Source organism: Peromyscus maniculatus, chromosome 9 (genome assembly GCF_049852395.1).
Source record: "Peromyscus maniculatus bairdii isolate BWxNUB_F1_BW_parent chromosome 9, HU_Pman_BW_mat_3.1, whole genome shotgun sequence".
In the NCBI taxonomy this organism is placed as follows: Eukaryota; Metazoa; Chordata; class Mammalia; order Rodentia; family Cricetidae; genus Peromyscus; species Peromyscus maniculatus.
This window is the reverse complement of record NC_134860.1, coordinates 33876844-33894719: the sequence shown is the minus strand read 5'-3', so window position 1 is coordinate 33894719 and position 17876 is coordinate 33876844. Positions and strand designations below refer to the sequence as shown.

The following is a 17876-nucleotide window of genomic DNA, read 5'->3' as shown; positions in this document are numbered from 1 at the left end:
CCAGTGCCCCCTGAAAAATCTGGGCAGCAGCAGCCACTTCACCGGCCTCAGAGCATCAAATCCCAGGTCACTCTATATCTTGACAGGGAGACCTGTCCCGTGCCAGGAGGCCACCGGCTCTATCGTCCCAAAGTGGCCTGAGTTGGGGCAACACAGCCCCAGCCTCTGGGAGAAAAGTTCATCCAAACAAGAAATCTGAAGCTCCAGACCCTGTGACTCACGCTCACGGCTGGGAAATGCAATTTCACAAAATAACAACCCTCTTCTCTTGCCTGCTTTCCTTTCTTTCCTTTTTGCTGGATAGGATTTAAACAAGTCTGCAGCCTTCAAGACAGCTTTAAGAGGAAGGGGAAGTTTGGTGGACGCCAAAAGTACACTAATTACACCTTAAATAGTCCTCTCCCCAGGCCTGTGGCCACACTCCTAGGCTCACAACAGCCCCTCAGGCGTCCCCAACCAGCCAAAGGCTTCTGAGCAAGCTACCCCCACTCTGGCAACTCAGTAGTCCCAAATGCCCCCAAGGGTCGCAGATAAGCCTTCTCTAGGAGCTCCATGGACACAGCAAGGCTAGAATCCCCCTCCCGGATCCTGGCCTCCACTGTCCCCGAGCCTGTCCACATGACTGCCGCAGCCTTCCTCTCCAAGCCCCAACCCAAGACAAACACCACTCAGAACGAAGAATCCAGAGAGTAGTCAGTTGATTCAACCACATTCCCATGTTATTAGTAGAGAAGCCGAGGTTCTGAGGGCTGCAGGGACTCAGACCCAGTTGAAACTAAGAGCCAAGAGTCCAACTTGCCTGGTCAGGGGCAGGCTTTGCATGTCAGAAAGCCATTTCCTCTGCAAAGCCCTGTTTGAGCTCCAGCCACAGAGGTGAAAGGCAAGTCTCGGCTGTTTTCCTGGCCCACGGGAACTGGGCAGAGCACAGGGTTGGGACTGCCTCTTGGAACTGAAGGGAGAGAGGACAAATTGCCTGTCCCTGCAGGTACAGCATCACTGCATTCAGACACTCGGGTCCTGAAATGTACCCAGGACCCAGCAAGGAAAAGGTGATCAGCCATTCACCTGCGCTGCAGGGCCGGCAAGCAAAGCAGAGATGCATGGGTTCCCAAGGCCCTGCTGTCCAAGGAGGGCAGGCCCACTCATGATGTAAGTGAGCCTCTGGACTACATCATCGTCCTGGGTCAGTGACAGCAGAAGCTGGCAGGGGACATGGGGTCCTTCCACCATATGTTTGAGATACGGCATCAGACTCATGGTCATTGCTGGAACCTTCTCCAAGGTTCTTGATGGGCTGAGAGGGAAAAGTCGATGAGAAGACACTGGTTTGTTCTGACCACTGTTGAGTCGTTCTGGTATAATCTACAGAATCTCTTCTTTGTCTTAGTTCCCCTTAACTGCTAAGACACTTTTATCTGAACACTGATCTCATTTTTGTAGAGCTGGAAATTGAGACACAGAGAGACTTAGTGACTTGCCCAAGGCAACACAGGCAAAATGTGTTGGCCAGTTATATTTTACCCCCACACAGCCTCCAAGACCTGTCTCCACCTGTAAAAAGGTAGCCAGAGGACGATGTCAGGTGTGACATCATATGTAAAGCCCCTCGGTGCTGAGCAAGACATGGTACCTGCTTCTCTGGGTTCTGGAGAAGGTTAGTTCTGCTGTAGACTGTGGCGAACAGAGGCAGAGTCCTAAGGCTGTGCCCCCCTCTCCCCAGAGAAGCCTGCCCAGCTGGACCCTCCCGCAGGACTATCAGAGGGCACCACAGGCTAGGGCGGAACCGGCAGGTTCTGCATAGGTAGGCCGATACTTCTGAGAGTGGCCCAGAGAGAGTGGAATGCTGAGCCATAGAGATGAGAGGTGAGACAGAGAGGCAGGAGCAGCAGGGCAGCAGGTGGAAGTGAGACAGACACAGCCATGGGCAAGGCCAACAATGGTGGAGGCAGTGTTCATGGCTGGGCCACAGGCAGGCTACTCCAGGGAGATTAGCAAACAGAGATGCCCTATGTCCTCCTCTCACCCAAAACAGGCCCAGAGGAAGGAGCCTGATTCTAGCACCAAGTTCTATGGGGTTTCTTTCATCAGCCAGACAACTATCTTCTCATCTCCTAATGCCACCAACCCCTCACCTCTGCACCCAAAGCCACCCAGCCCTCACCTGTTGTGGAATATTAGTTTAACTATATAAAGATGTGTTGCATTTGTTTACGTTGCCTGCCTCAGGCACCTGATTGGTCTAACAAAAAGCTAAATGGTCAATAGCTTGGCAGGAGATATAGGTGGGGGACTTCTAGGCAGAGAGAAGAAGTAGGAGGGAGAATCTAGGCTTGACAGAGACAGAGGGAGAAGGAGAAAAGGAGACGCAAGGGGCCAGACAGACAGACAGACATGGAGGAAGCAGGAAAGTAGGACATACAGAATGAAATAAAGGTAAAAAGCCCTGAGGCAAAACATAGATGAACAGAAACAGGTTAAATTAAGTTAAAAGAGCTAGTGGGACAAGCCTAAGCCTAAGGCCGAGCGTTCATAATAAGTCTCCGTGTCCTTATTTGGAAGCTGGTTGGCAGCCCAAAGAAAATGCATTTACACTCACCTCTGCACCCAACACAAACAGCACACACTGCAATAAGAAACCACCCACACCACCGATGACTGTACCCCTTCTTCCAGAGATCTGTACTTCTGTCCCTAATGCCTAGGGACACCTGGAATGGTGCACAAACCCACCCTCTAAACACAGGTGGGTGGGTATCTGCTGGGTACAGGAGACAGTACACACAGGTGAACCGGGAGCCACAGGGAAATGAGGCACTCCATGACTGAGGGCTTCCCTGCCACACTCAGCTCCGCCCCCTATTCTTGTTTCCAAGGCCAGGAACCTATGAACTGGCCAAGTCAGATCATGACCCTTTGCCTGTATGGGCACTGCTCACACTTCACATGTAAAATAGCTCTCCCTACCCAGCTGGTGCTCAATAAAAGATCCGAGACTAAGGTCGCGTGGAAGGGGGCAGAGAGAAATAGAGACCAGGGACTGCAGGAGTAGACAGTGGAGACAGGATCGAGCCTAGCAGACCTAGGAAAGAGTGAAGACTTTATCCCCACCTCAGTTCTTCAGCCCCCAACCCGGGGTCACCACTCACTTGGTGGTGCTCATGGGACATGGCTCCTTGCCCTCTGCCCAGCTAGCACACAAGCACTGGGGACCCTGTGCCTCACACTTGTGAAGCACACTTGTCAAGCAAGAACAGAAACCACGAATCTGAAAAACCAAGGGCTGGGCAGAACTACGGTATTAGCCAGTCCAGGGTACAACTGAGGCCATAGTCTCTACAGCAGAGGCCTGGACCTGAAATCCACTGTGAAGTGATGGTGTCCACAAACTGTGAAGTCATGGGCAGACATGTGTGCTTCTGTCATATGTACTGGGCTCACACCAGGAAGTCCAAATGCCTTAAGATTCTCGTGACCGAAAAGGGTGAGGGCCATCTGCACATCAAAGCCAATATCAGGACATTTTCACCATTTCTCAAGTCAGCTCGCTGCAATTAATCTAGCCACCAACACCCGTTCCTTGAGACAACACAGGAGGCCGAGACAGGGGAGACCATCCACTTCATCACGAGGCTGAAGACAGAAGAGAGACCAGGTTCCCAGCCATGTGCCCTACCCCTGCCCACCTAGTAGAAGGAGCTGAGCATCCAGGGTGGCCAAAGCACCAAGTGAGTATCAGGCTAAGCTGGGAGAGGCAGGATTTCTACCAACAGCAGAGCTATAGAGAGACAGCTATGGCCCAGTGAACGGCAGCCTAGCTGCCCAGCCTGTTGCCTGGCCTAAAGCATCACACCTTGGCTACCACTGCCCATGCTGTTAGAGCAGCTGGAAGCAGAGCTGCTCCCTAAGGCAGCCACCCCGGGCCTCTCAGGAGGGACATCCATTTGCGCCCTAAGGAACACTTTGGAATCTGCCCATGGGGACGGAGCTGGAAATGATATCCTACTATAATCATAAGCAATATAAAGGCTTGGACACACAAGACTGCTAGGTCCTTCCAGAAATTACAAGTTAACCAGTGCAGCCAAATGAGGATTGAGCCACAGAAGATATTAACACATGCATACAGGCGCGCGTGTATACACACACACACACACACACACACACACACACACACACACACACACACACACACCAGGGTTGGGGAACAGATCCAATGGCACATGCTTGATTCTGTCCCTAGTTCTCTGAATGCAACCTCTTCCTCTGGACAACAGGGCTGCTGGCCCAGGCAGAGACATGGGCATAAAATAGGAAAACATGGTTTTTCTCCTGTGTCTCCTAAACCAGACCAATCTGAGTAGGAACACATTAGGAAACCTAGTCCTACACAAGTGCCCATGACTCTTCAAAAAGGTGGTTTTTGGTAGAGTGCTTTCCTAGCATGCATGAAGCCCTGGGTTTGATCATCAGCGCTGCCTAAACTGGACATGATACATACCCTCGTAATCCCAGTACTTGTGGAGTGGAGGCAAAGAGATCAGAACTTCATGGCCATTCTTAGCTACATAGCAAGTTTAAGGCCAGCGAGACCTTGCCTCAAAAAAAAAAAAAAAAAAAAAAGGATTTGGATCCAAAGCAAACATCAGAAGTAGTGTGGCATGTCAGGAAGTCTCAGGTGAGGTGCCTGACATGCACATGGCCCAGAGGAAGATGCAGGCAGGAGCTAACCCAGAGACAAGCAGCAACACAGGCTACAGAGATAGATCGCTCATGCTGGGATGCAGAATTGGTTTAGATCTAGCTCTACTGATGACTCGGTCATCCAGGGCCTCTGCACTGCTCTCTACACAATGGAAGTGGTGAAGAATTATATTCCAGTTGGGGTTGATGGCTCATGCCTGTATTCCAAGCACTTGGGATACTAAAACAGGAGAACTGACCTAGGTTCAAGGCCAGCCTGGGCTAGGGTGAAGCACAGTCTCAAGAAACAAAAACGACTGCTTGCTGCTCCCCATTTATGCCACCTTGGGTTCTGTTGCCACTAATCATTTATGACTGAAGCCCCTGCCCTCCCTCCACTTGACTGACATGGCCCAAGGCATGGTCTCCCTCTGAGCCCAGACCCATGCAATCAACTTAGTTTGACTGAGGAGAGCCAGGCTGCCTGTGCCAACTCCTCTCAGGTGGCAGCCTCCTTGCCTGAGTCACCGGTCAGCATCCTAGGGGGAGGGGTCAGGCATTTGGGAACTCTTCCCTGGTCATACCAAATCTAGAGCATTCCTCCCATGATCGGGGCTGCCTGCCTCCCATCTCAACCAGACCACAAAGACTGTGGAAGTCAAGCTCAGCCCCCTGCATTGTGACTTTGTTCCACATGTCCACACTGGGGAGCCTCTGGACACCTGCCGTAGGGGCACACGCGGTATTTCAACCAAACTCCCAACAGCTGTCTCGGCTGGGGACTTTAGTTTGTTTGTTTTTAATGTTTGCGCTTAGTTATTTATCTGTGCGTCTGTGGGCACACACCACAGCACGCACGCAAAGATCAGAGGACAACCTGCAGGCGTTGGTTCCCTCTTTCTGCCGTGCGGGACCCAGGGATTAAACTCAGGATGTCAGGCATGATGGCAGGAGCCTTTGCCCACCCATCCTTCTCACCAACCCTACTTTGTTTTTTGAGACAGGGTTTTACTCCAGCCTAGGCTGGCCTTGAACTCATGGTAATCCTCGTATACAGATATGAGCCACCTCCTCCAGCTGGAACCTTGTACAAGACCCTATATTTGTTCCCATCATTTCTCATTGCTATCTCTGTGCGGAAGAGCTGAAGATCCTGGATACCACTAACGAATCTGCAATGGGTGGGCCACAGCGGCCCAGAGTGGGCTCTGCAGCACTGTGGAGAGTAATGTGAGGACTCAGGGGTCCCCACCACCACCTTATGTCACCAAGAAGAGCTTCCTGAAGTTTAGAGCTATGCAGCCCAAGAGACCGTATAGCTGACTCAGTGGAACATCACAGGACCTGGAGATGGCAGGTATCCTGAGCCAAAACCATCCTCTGTTGAATTAACTATAAGAAATGTTGGGATGCCGGGTGGTGGTGGTGCTGGTGGTGGCGGCGGCAGTGGCGGTGGCGCACGCCTTTAATCCCAGCACTTGGGAGGCAGAGCAAGGCAGATCTCTGTGAGTTCGAGGCCAGCCTGGTCTACAGAGTGAGATCCAGGACAGGCACCAAAACTATACAGAGAAACCCTGTCTTGAAAAACGAGAAAAAAAAAAAAAAAAAAAGCAATGTTGGGATGAGGAACTGTTATCACATTTTGGATTGCAGAATTTCTCTAAGCCTCTACTGTGCTAGCAAGCACTGTGTGAACTAAAGGACATATGCTGTGCTTTCCAAGCCTATTTGAGCCTTCCTTCCCCCCCTCACAAAGGAGGGGTGGTCCCTTCAACAATGGGGCAGCACTTTCCGGCTACTTCTAGTCTCAGAGAAAAGGGGAAAGTTGTCCTAAGAATCTGAATTAAATGGCATGGGGCAGTCTCATTTCCCTGGTGTGGAGGGCGTGGGGTACAAAGACTGCCCAGGAGCAGCTCTGAGAACCCCTCCCTCCAAGGGTCCGAGAGGTAATGCTTCACTCCACTTTTCCAGATATGGAATTCGCGGTGGCTACACTGCTGGGAATTTAAATTCCAAACAGAATTTGGCACGGAAGATCCATGCGGTCCAACCCCCTCCTAGGCCCCACCTCCTCCTGCAGCACCTGGAGGACAGAGGGGCTCAGCCAAGGAGTCTCTCTCTCTCTCTGAAGACACACAGCTGTGACCACAGATGCCATTTCTGAAAGTCAGGTCTACCAGGTCTCGGCTCAGAACCCAGACGTGTTCTCAGACACAACCAAGTGTCCATGTCCACTTGAGAGCCACCTCCTGGAGCTTGTCCTGTCCTTGTATGTGAATGCTTCCATCTTCCTCGTGCTCCCAGAGCCGGAGGGCCACTCAGGACCCTTGGCTTATCTTCAGCTCCCAGGGCTGAGGTTTCAGGGGCACAATAGGCTTCTGTGCCCCCGTATCCTCACCTCCCCCAATGCCAGCTGCATTCATGGTGTTTGGCTATTGTGGAGGGAGCAGCCTGCGGGCGGTGCAGGAGGGGGTGGGCTCTTGGCACAGGGGCTGGTGCAGACAGGCTATGGTCAGCGGTCAGCATGCAAGTCACATCCGCAGGCACTGCCACCGGGCCTGCCAGGCCTCGAACAGAATGGCAATGCTTGTAGACCCTGGGTCCCTTCCTAAAGTCCCCTCTGGAGACACGGAACTTGCTGCTTTTTGCACCCAGTCCCTTGGTGGCGGTATTGACTTGGGGAGGGGGGTCCTCACCTTCTCGGCCATATCAGGTCACCAGCTAAGCCCTAGACTCAGGAAAGGCCCAAAACCAAGACCATGGCTGGGGTTTTGAGAGGGGTCTAAGAGGTCAAGGACTGGGAGGTGAGAATCAGGGAGCCAGAACCCAAGAGAGTACAGCTCTCCAGCCTCCCGGGAGGCCATAGGTCTTTTAGTGCGAAAAGTCCCTCTCATCTCCCGGGTCCAGGCTGTCTGCTGGCAGATATTCTCTTGTTTATATATGCCTCCAACCTCAAACATACCACCCTGGGTGACAGCAGAGATTAAATCTACTCGACCGGAAAGCTGAGGACTGGAGAGATGGGAGCTCCCTGGAGCCAGATCGCAAGAGACTTCCCCCACCATGGCTCCAACTCCTCCCACACTGGACCCTTTCTTGAGGGAAACTGAGGAACACAGCAACAAAGTGTGGTAGGAGACGGGTCTCACTGAACCACAGCTGGGATCCCGGAGGTGTAAAATTTCCTGAGAGGATCACGGATTGATGGGCAGGCAGCAGAGCAGAGACCACATGTGAGGAAAAGGCAATGCCGGGTGGGAGCAGAGGGAGTCTTGTAAAGCCTCGTTGGGGTCCTGCTGGACCCCTGGGCCATGGTCATCTTCTCCCTAGATGGAAAACACCCCCCCCTTGAGTGCGCTTCCATCCAACTATGACCCAAGACAGCACCCTATCCACTCACTCGCCTTTTGCACAGGGATTGTCTGCGTGACTCCGTAGCCCCAGGCTCCACACTCCCACTCTTGTTTTCCCATAGAAAGGTTTGGTAAGAGAATTAATAACGGAAAAGATCCAGGTACTAAAGAAACGCTCCATAAACAGTTCTCCAAAGTCATTGGTCACCTGAAGCCAGCTCCTCAAGTGACAACAGCTTGTCATAAGAAAGGAAGATCCCAGCCAGGAACCATTCCTGGGGCAGAGAGCATGCGTTGCGGCTTATAAAGGGCCTTGGCATATGAATACTATCCCCCTGGCTCTGCTGGCACCTTTCCAGCCTTGCCCCCGCACCCAGCCATCCCCCCTCCCCCGGCACCACTTCTACCCCCACAGGGCAGCGGGGCAGCCTGGGAGGGGCTGGTCTTACACCACTGCCTCACATGTCCCTGGTCCTTCAGGAAACCGTGGCAGCGTTGAACACACACCCGATACCAGGAAGAGTGACCTTCTGGCTCCACAACTCAACCCCAACACACCTCAGGATACACAGGCCTTATTCCCAGACCACCCCAGGTCAGAAAAGTGAAAGTGACCCCCGTGTGTGTCCCTCTACCTCCTGCACAAGGGGCCCAGTGAAAGAGGTCCCCCGAGGGATCCGCAATTCCCAAACTGGAGTAAATGGGGGAGGTAGGGTCGTGGGAGATAGATTCTGGGAAGGTTCTGGATAAGACCCCACTTAAAAGGGGCTGAGAGGTCATGGCCACCTGTGTATTTATTTAGCTGGGGACAAGCACTGGGGAAGTAGACTTTGTAACCGAATCTATTGAACAAGCAGCCTTTGCAACACATCCAGGTTTTGGGAAAAGGCTCTAGGCAGCTGGAGCCCTCTCTCCCATAGCCACAGCCACCGATGCCGCTCACCCCCCCCCCCCCAAGGATTTCCCTTTCATTTCCTTCCAGCCTGGGAAGGCAGGGGACAGAGCAGTCTGCTAGGTCAAGCCCTCCAAAACCACTTCCTATGTGGCTGGGGGAGGGCAAACAGCTGCAGGATGGATCTAGGGGTTCCCAAGTGGTGGGAACGGGAGGAAAAGCCCCTGAAAGAGTCACTGCCTTCCAGGGAGCTCTCCAGGCGAAGAACCACGGAGGTCGAAGGAGAAGGCTCTTAGGCCCTTCCAGAGGAGTTCAGAGCAGGCTCTGCAACCCTCGGTCCCTGCTGCCGGCAGCCAGAAAAGTTGATAGCGTTGGGCGAAGGATAGACTAGGAAGGGGGTCCCCGCCCTAGCCGCACCCCGGCAGTCTGAAGAGAATCCGGAGACACCCCTAAGCCTGCTTACTAGGAGCAGAGCTCGGGGGCTGGGAGAGGGGGCGGGAGGGCCCTGCCCAGGCCTGAGCTGCTCCGAGCGGTTCTGCCGGGAGGTGACGCGCTCCGGGCGCCCCAGGGACTTCGGGCGGCAAGTTTGGCAAAGCTGATCCAAGCCAAGCCAAGCCGGGCCGGGCAATGTGGGGCCAGCCCGGGCCAGGCCAGGAAGAGCAGACAGATAGGAAAGGGGGTCTGGAGCAGTGGGCGCGGGGCAGGCGCGCGCTGGGGCACCCACCTCTCCGCGCTGCAGCTGGAAGACGCTGTTAAGATAGCTGGAGTGCAGGGGAGAGCCCAGCTGCTCCGGGCGGCCCTTGCCGAAGGCCAGCTCCGGGGGCGCGGCGCCGGCGGGCGGCTCGGGCCGGAAGGCATCGAAGGCACTAGCCTGGTGTGTGTCCTGAAGCGACAGGTAGACCCAGTTGAGCAGCTGGGCTGGCTGGTACACCGAGGCGGCGCTCGTGTCGATGGCAGACAGCAGGCTCATTTTGCCGTGGCGGTGCCGGCCCCTCCCCGGCCACCCGCTCGCGCCCCCCTCCCGGCGGAGGGGCGGGCACCGGGGAGCCTGTGCCCACTGCCGGCCGCCCCGGCCCCGACGGCTATCACCCAGAGCCCCGTGCCCCGCGCGTTGCCCGCAGCCGCCGCCGCCACCACCGCCGCCTCCCGGGACTGCAGCAGTGGGCGCGCGCGGGCGGAGGAAGGAGGCAGAGAAAGTTGGGCAGGAAACTTTTGGCCCCGCCCCGCCCCGCCCGCTGCCCGCCCCGCCCCGCCCGGGGATCCGCTATCTGCCTCTGCGCTGACCCCTCCAGAGACCGCTTCTAAAGGGTGGGGTCCACCGAGACCCCGCCCCATCCCGACCCGTCTGGCCCCCGTCCTCGCTCCCCCATTGGCTGAATATGGATGTAGGGGCGGGGCAAGAAAGAAGGCGGGTCCGCACATGCAGCTCCCTGCCCGCCCCCATACCAAGAGCGGCCTCCTCCCGCCCCCTCCCCGGGCCAGCGCAGCTCCTCAGCCCGGAGCTCAGAACCGACCAGGCCCAAACACTCTGCCTGCTCCACTATAGACTGGCTCCCAGCCCTCTCCAGCTAATTCGTTTTCACACCTTTTTTTCCTCTCTTCCCTCTTTTTGCTGTTACTCTGATTGTATTTCTGTGGCTGTCTTGGTGTTCTCCAACGCCTGTTTTAAACGTGTCTCGTTTGAAGCTTCCTTCTGTCTCCCTTTACACACACACACACACACACACACACACACACACACACACACACACACACTCCTCTCGCTATCACCATAGAACCCTCCCCCTCCCCCTTAATTCCTTCCATCTGCAGAATCGCTTTGCCTGCGCTGAGGGGGGCCCGGGTTCCTGCCCAGGAAGGGCTCCCCTTCTCCACGCCCCCACGCCCCCCACCCCCCTTGCACTTCTCCTGTTTCTGCTCCAGGCCGGCTTAGGCTTTTCTCCTCTATTCTGCTCCCTGGCTCCATCCTCAACCCTCCCTAATCTCTTGTAGGGGTTCCAGGACCCTGACCTGGTCTAAAAGATCCCAGAAACCCACATCTGCCTGGAGAAGCCTGCAGTAGGCACTGGCTTCCCAGATCCTGGTGCCTTAACCTCAGGGTCCCAGAAAGGTGTGTGCTGCCCCATATCCCGGGACCTAACAACTAGGCCCAGCCTCTCACTGCCCTGTGGGGACTCAAGTCACCTGTCTCCAGTCTGGCCCTGGAGCCGTTCATTCAGCCTGGAGTTAAAGTGAGGGAAGATGGACTTGTGAGTAGCCATATCACCTCTGCCGACCAGCCTGTGTTCTCTGTAAAATGGGAATGATGGAATTCAAACTTGTCTGTTGAGTGGAAGCTTGGATTTGGTAAGTAGGAGCTGTTTCAGGAAGGCCACTTCTTCCCCATCAACCACCATGCCAGGGCACCTCAGCACATCTGCAGATGCTTGGACCTGACAGTGGTGACCAAGAGCTGACCAGTGTCACCAACCAAGATCCCATTTGATCTCAAATCTCCATGTTTTGAAAGAATTTGTTTATCAAGCAATTGACAGTTATTAATTCAAATGACAATGTGTATGCCAATAAAATCCCAATATTTTTATTCATCAAAGACATATCTATAAGATGGATGGAGTGGTGCATGTACGTAATCCCAGCATCATGGAGGTGGAGGCAGGAGGATCAGAAGTTCAAGGTCATCCTTGCTATCCAGTGAGTTTGAGGCCAGCTTGGGCTACATGAGACCCTGTCTCAAGCAGAATAAAACAAAACACCTCAGCATTTTTACAATTCTGCTAGAGACTTTGAGCTCCTAAAAATATGAATTAGGATTTGAAACCACCCTCCACAGACTTTAAAGATAAGTGATAAACGCTGGAGAGATAAGGGTTAGCAATTAAGAGCAAGCATTGCTTTTGCTGAGGACCTGAGTTGGTTTCCAGTACCCCTGTATCGTGGCTCACAACCACCAGTAACTCCAGCTCCAAGAACTCTGACACCCTCTTCTGGTCTTGTTGAGCACTCAACATGCCCATATACCTACACACACACACACACACACACACACACACACACACACACACACACACACACATTTAAAGTAAAATAATAAATATTTTTTACAAAGGTGGATGATATCTTCCAGCTGCACAGTGGGGAAAATTAGGAAGCCCAGAGGAGAGCCTGAGACACCCAGAAACTTGACTCTATTCATCAATCTAGCTTTCTAGATGAAGTCGCCCTGTGCTGTCAAAAATATTGACCTTTCCCCCTTAGTGTGAATTGCAGATCCAGACTCCTTTAGAGGTCAGACAGGTAACCACCAGACAAAAGTAGAAAGGTGGTGCTGGCCAAACACCTATACTCACCTCAAGACTTAAGTCTGACGTTGACGCCTGCTTAGAGAGAGACGCTGGTCTCTTCCTGGTCTCCAGAATTATTTGACACCAGGAGGGTGCTTGCTTAACTGGTAATCTATGTCTCTTTCCCCCACCCCCTCCTTGCAGTTCCTACCTAGAACCTGGTGCACCATGAGGGGTTGATAGGGAAATACTTGGTGGGTTGAGAGATAGGCAGATGAAAGGATAGCAAGATTGGGCCTCTTGGAAGCCTGGGTAGCCTCTGTGGGTTTACATGTCTCTCCTTCCCTCTGTCCTTAGGGTACTTGCTCAATATGTGGGCTCTGTACCCAGTAAGTGATCAATAAATGTGAACAGCCTATGGGCAGTTTGTTTGACTAGCCATCAGCTGGCCTGAGGTCAGCCCCCAGATAGCTGCTGGAGACAAATACTACAAATTCCCTGAGACAACATGGGCTGTGGGATGGGGTTGTGGGTAGAAGTGGCAGGGAGTCCCCAGGGGACTAGTACTAGGCCAATAGGCTGGGCCAGACCAGTCCCCATGCCTCCCTGCCCGGACACACACTTAACAAGAGGACGCAGTGAGGCCCAAGCAAGGGAAGGGACTTGCCGAGGTCACACAGTAATCCTAATGACTAAGTCACCTGTTCCTAACCATACCACTGAGTTCCCTTAGTGGTCTCTGATGGACCTTTACCCCTGCGGGTAACCTTGAAACTGGAGGGAGGAGGGAGTTTCATGTGAGGCCCCAGTCACCTGGGGATTCTTTCTAGTCTATGGTCCACAACATGGGACAAAGGAGAGAAATCAGAATTTAGAGAACCTTAGGCAGGTTCCTCCCTTCTCTTTAAAACTGTGAGAGTGGCTAGCTCATCCCTACCCACTTCTCCAGGGACTAGAAGAGCTAAAAGAGGGTGTGAACAGAACATGCTCTGCTAACTGTTAGCAGCCATGTGGCAGAGAAAGGGGGGCACAGGCCATCCCGATAACAATAATACTCAGGCTGTCTAGGAAAATGAGGGAAGAGATAGCAGCTATGTCTCTGTCCTGAAGTCACTCAGGAAATGGGTCTGAGAAGTCCTACTAGGGTTTTAGACAAGAACTCTGAGGTCAAAAGACTAGGAGAAACGGAGGAAGGAGAGGGCATTGGGGAGGCCCTGGGGAGGGAATCGGTCTTCACTTGGGGCCAGTAAGGCAAAGGAAATGCCCAGGGAAGATGGGGCTTTACTATTCTGTACAAGCCATGCTGCTTATCTCTCTGCCAAACAGAGCGTGGTGATTTATCACACAGAGGAAGGAATCCAGGAGTCTGCAGATCTCTGGCTGTTCCCAAATAGCATCAGGATTACAATGACGTGCCCACTGGACAAGCCTGAGGTTCCTCTCCCCCTGGGCCAGGGCCGGGCACTTGGGTGCTTTTAAGCTGTGTGTTGACAGAGAAGGTGTCAGTTTACAGCGGAGAGGGCAAAATGACAACCGCTTTCCTGACTCCTGTTCCTGTCCCATCCCCCACCAGGAGAGCTCTCTCCCGGGCAGACAGACCTCCCCAGACCGGGCTTTAGGTCCTTCCTCTTTAATGCAACACTCCAGGTCCGCCCTCATAAGAAGATGGCATTGTCCCACAAAATGAAATTTTCTTCGCACCCCGGCTTTCTGTTCCCCTTCCCTGCATGTGTACACTGAAGGCAACGTCTTACCCAAGGACCCAGCCCCTTGTCATCGAGGCACACAGCTTACTAGACACCAGCTAGGGTTTGCCCCCACTGACCCCAGTTGCCCTTCTGAGCAGATGGTAAAGCCCTAAGAGCAGCCTGACCACACTAGAGCCCTCATACAGGCTCTTGACCAGCCTTTAAGAGAGCAGCAAGAGACCAGGGATGTAGCTCGGCCCAAGACTGTTTGTCTGGCATGTGTGAGGCCTTGTATTCCATACCCAACCGAGAGAGAGAGAGAGAGAGAGAGAGAGAGAGAGAGAGAGAGAGAGAGAGAGAGAGAGAGAGAGAAAGAGGTAGTAGAGGGAGAGGCAGAAGAAAGAGGGGCAAAATGTGAACACATTCACCAGCCTTGGGCTCAGTCTCCTTCTCCTAACGGGGTGCAGCTTCTGAGTGGTGGGAAGGGCTTGGTCCCTTAGAGATCAAACTCTTCCCAGTTATGAGACACTGACAAGCTGAGTGTCCCACCTGAACAGTGTCCTGATTAAAAAAAAAAAAAAAAAAAAAAAAAACCTCCCGCTGTTGCTTGAATCCCAGGACCACCCAGGGAGAAATGGGTGGCCAGGAAGGCCCCCGTGGGTACCTGCTTGGTCTCAGGGCTGCAGGACAGTGACAGATAAGCTTGAGAAGGACAGCCAGTGGGCAGGAGGCCTGGACAGCCTGCACACATGGCCCAGGCAACCTGGCAGAGTCCCCTACATGTCTGGTACCTGGAAGTCACAGAACAAGCCCAGGAGCATCCTCCAAAAAGGGAATGAGTGGACAGCAGACACTCTGCTCTACCTTCTGATTCCACATTCACTTTCAAGAAACGAAAAGAAAGAAAAAGCAGGTGGTGTGCCTTTCCTCAACGGTCTGTCAGCAGGCTTCCACCTCTGGAGGAACCCCAGGTCTCCAGGGGCTACTGGTCACTCCAGAGATGCCTGCTTCTGCAGGATCCGTGATCCAAACAAGAATATTCGCTTCTGTGCATCGCAGCGGTGGGAAGCAGTCTGGAAGCTTTCTATGTTTTGACTTACGGGACATTTGTTTGGGAGATGGGATTAAGAGACCCGCCCCGAAACTCAGTGAGCAGAACTCTCTATGCTACTTTGAGAAACCCCTTGTCCATATCAAAGGGCAAAGGGGGAGCTGACATTAATTTGAGGACCCTCTCTCTAGTCATCCCAGACCCTCTTTTCATTCTCAGGTTCTTTTTATGGTAGCTATCTGCATACAATCCAAATAATCATTGGGCATGGCACTCAAGGACTTGTCCGTTTCTGATTCCTGTCCCCCTCCACGTTCCCCCCCTTGGCCCCTCCCCCGCTGCCTTCTACCTTCTACCTGAATTATCTCCCAGCTCTAACACATGTGGATAGCATCCTCCAGATGAGTGAGACGACTGGCCTTTCCCAGGCCTCTGGAACAGCCTCCGAAGGGAGTCTTCTGCAGTATCCCACCCTTCAAGCTCAGCGGGAAACTGTGTGTGATGGTAGTCCCCACCCTCACTCCTACCCAGGAAATAGCTCCCCTCTCTGCTTGACCCTTCGGTGTTCCCCTGGTGTGACAGGTGTAAAACCCACCCCCCTCTCACTTCCCACCCAGCCCACCACCTTCGGCAGCAACCATCATCTCCTCGGTTCACTCAGCTCTGCCCCAGAGGCAGCCTTCTGTTTACTTTAACAAACTCAGTGCGTCCTTGTGTTTACAGGCTGAAAAATGGAGACTGTGGGGCATGTTGTGGGACAGCTCAGAGACACAGGGATTGGACGATGGCAAGGAGCTCCCGCAGGGACTGCCAGCATGTGCTGGCCGTCTGTGTCCTCTGCTACATTTGAATGTGCCCTACCATCCGTGTCCTGGACATGTAGTCCTTGCAGAATCAGTGTAGAGAGGTGGAGCCTCCAAGGGGTGATCAGATGCTGGGGACGTGGCTCAAGAGTAGAGAGTCTGCCTATCATGTGTGAGGTCCTGGGTTCGATCCCGAGCATCTCAAAAAAAGAAAGAAAGAAAGAAAGAAAGAAAGAAAGAGAGAGAGAGAGAGAGAGAGAGAGAGAGAAAGAAAGAGAAGGAAGGAAGGAAGGAAGGAAGGAAGGAAGGAAGGAAGGAAGGAAGGAAGGAAGGAAGGAAGGAAGGAAGGAAGGAAGGAGGAAGGAAGGAAGGAAGGAAGGAAGGAAGGAAGGAAGGAAGGAAGGAAAGAAAGAAAGAAAGAAAAAAAGAAAGATTAGATCATGAGGGCTCTGCCTCATGGGTACACTAATACTACTTTGAAGGGATGGGACTTATCACAAAGGTCAGCTGTCCTAGTTAGGTTTTCTATGGCTATGATGACACACCATGACCAAAAGCAAGCTGAGGAGGAAAGGGTTTATTGAGTGTACACTTCCACATCGCAGTCCATCACTGAAAGAAGTCAGGACAGGAGTTCAAACAGGGCAGGAACTGGGAGGCTGGAGCTGATGCAGAGGCCATGGAGGAGTGCTGCCTACTGATTTGCTCCTCAGGGCTTGCTTAACCTGCTTTCTTAGAGAACCCAGGACCACCAGCCCAGGGATGGCACCACCCACAATGGGCTGGGCCCTCCTACATCAATCACTAATTAAGAAAATGTTTACAGCCAGATCTTATGGAGACATTTTCTCAATGGAAGTTACCTCCTTTCAGACAACTCTAGCTAGTGTGGAGTTGACATAAAACTAGCCAACATACCAGTTTTCTGCCTCCCTTTTGTATATGTATGTGTGTGGCTGCATATATAATTACATGTAGGTGTGTTATGTGTGTGCGTGCATGTGTGTATGTGTGTATGTGTGTGTGTGTAGGTATGTTTGCATGTGCAGCATGTGTCTCACTCAAATGCTCTCTACTTTGTTTTTTGTTTGTTTGTTTGTTTATTTATTTGTTTTTTGGGTTTTTGTTTGTTTGTTTGTTTGTTTTTTGGTTTTCCGAGACAGGGTTTCTCTGTGTAGTTTTAGAGCCTGTCCTGGATCTCACTCTGTAGACCAGGTTGGCCTCGAACTCACAGAGATCCACCTGCCTCTGCCTCCTGAGTGCTGGGATTAAAGACGTGTGTGCCTCCACCACTACTTCTGCTGCCGCTGCCGCCACCGCCACCACCAGGCTCTACCTTGTTATTTTGAGAAAGGGTCTCTTACTGAACATGGAGATTATGAAGACTGAGGCAGAGGGAATCTGAGTTTGAGGACAACGCACAAAGAGTTTGAGGCTTGGGCTAAGAGTGAGACCCTGCTTCAATGTCCCCTCTACCAAAAACAACAAAATACTACTTAGATGTGGAGTCTGCTATTTGAGTCCCCACAAGGCCAAGTTCAGACATGAGCCCATCTCCTCTCAAGATGTCGGCTGTCCCATTATGAATGGCCATAAACAGTACTCTCCCCAATCCCCAGCCCTCGGCTTCCTGCAATTCTAGTTCTCGGGTCAGCATTGCAGGAGATGGCCCACTCTGCGATGCTGCTCCTGGATAGACACATTGGAAGTGGAGAGAAGACACAGGAGCAAAGACCTCGCTCTCCCTCCCACCCCAGCAGAAGCAGCTGCATCTCTGGGTCTTGGGATGACCACTGTTAAGGAGCAGCCTTCATAAGGGTTGCAGCTCAACTCAGCTCTGTGATGGAGGATTCCCTCCACTCTGGGGCTCTGTACAGAGGACGGTCTGTGCCTGTCCAGAACCTTTAGGAGAGATTTTGGTCTGTGTTGTTCTTCTTTGTGCGTGTACAGATGTGTGCATGTGTGCCTCTTGTATGCACACAAGCACATATGCAAATGCCTCTGTCTTCATAGAGTTTCACGATGGAGTAGACAGACATGACCTGATAACAGATGTCCAGTGCCAGGGTTGTGGATGGTCTTGAAGAGTGGGAAATGGGAGTACTGAACAGTGGTAAGGGAGGAA

The 17876-nt window shown here is 52.9% G+C and overlaps 1 protein-coding gene across 1 annotated transcript in view; it reads right to left on the bottom strand.

The window, feature by feature from the left end:
• The window catches only part of Zcchc24 (zinc finger CCHC-type containing 24), a 54301-nt gene extending 44215 nt beyond the window's left edge, over window positions 1-10086 (bottom strand). Inside the window, exon 1 of the mRNA XM_006991628.4 lies at window positions 9650-10086. Coding sequence (XP_006991690.1) covers window positions 9650-9895 — 246 coding nt within the window. The 5' untranslated portion in view covers window positions 9896-10086. The remainder of the gene's footprint in view (window positions 1-9649) is intronic.
• Window positions 10087-17876: the final 7790 nt, after the last annotated feature.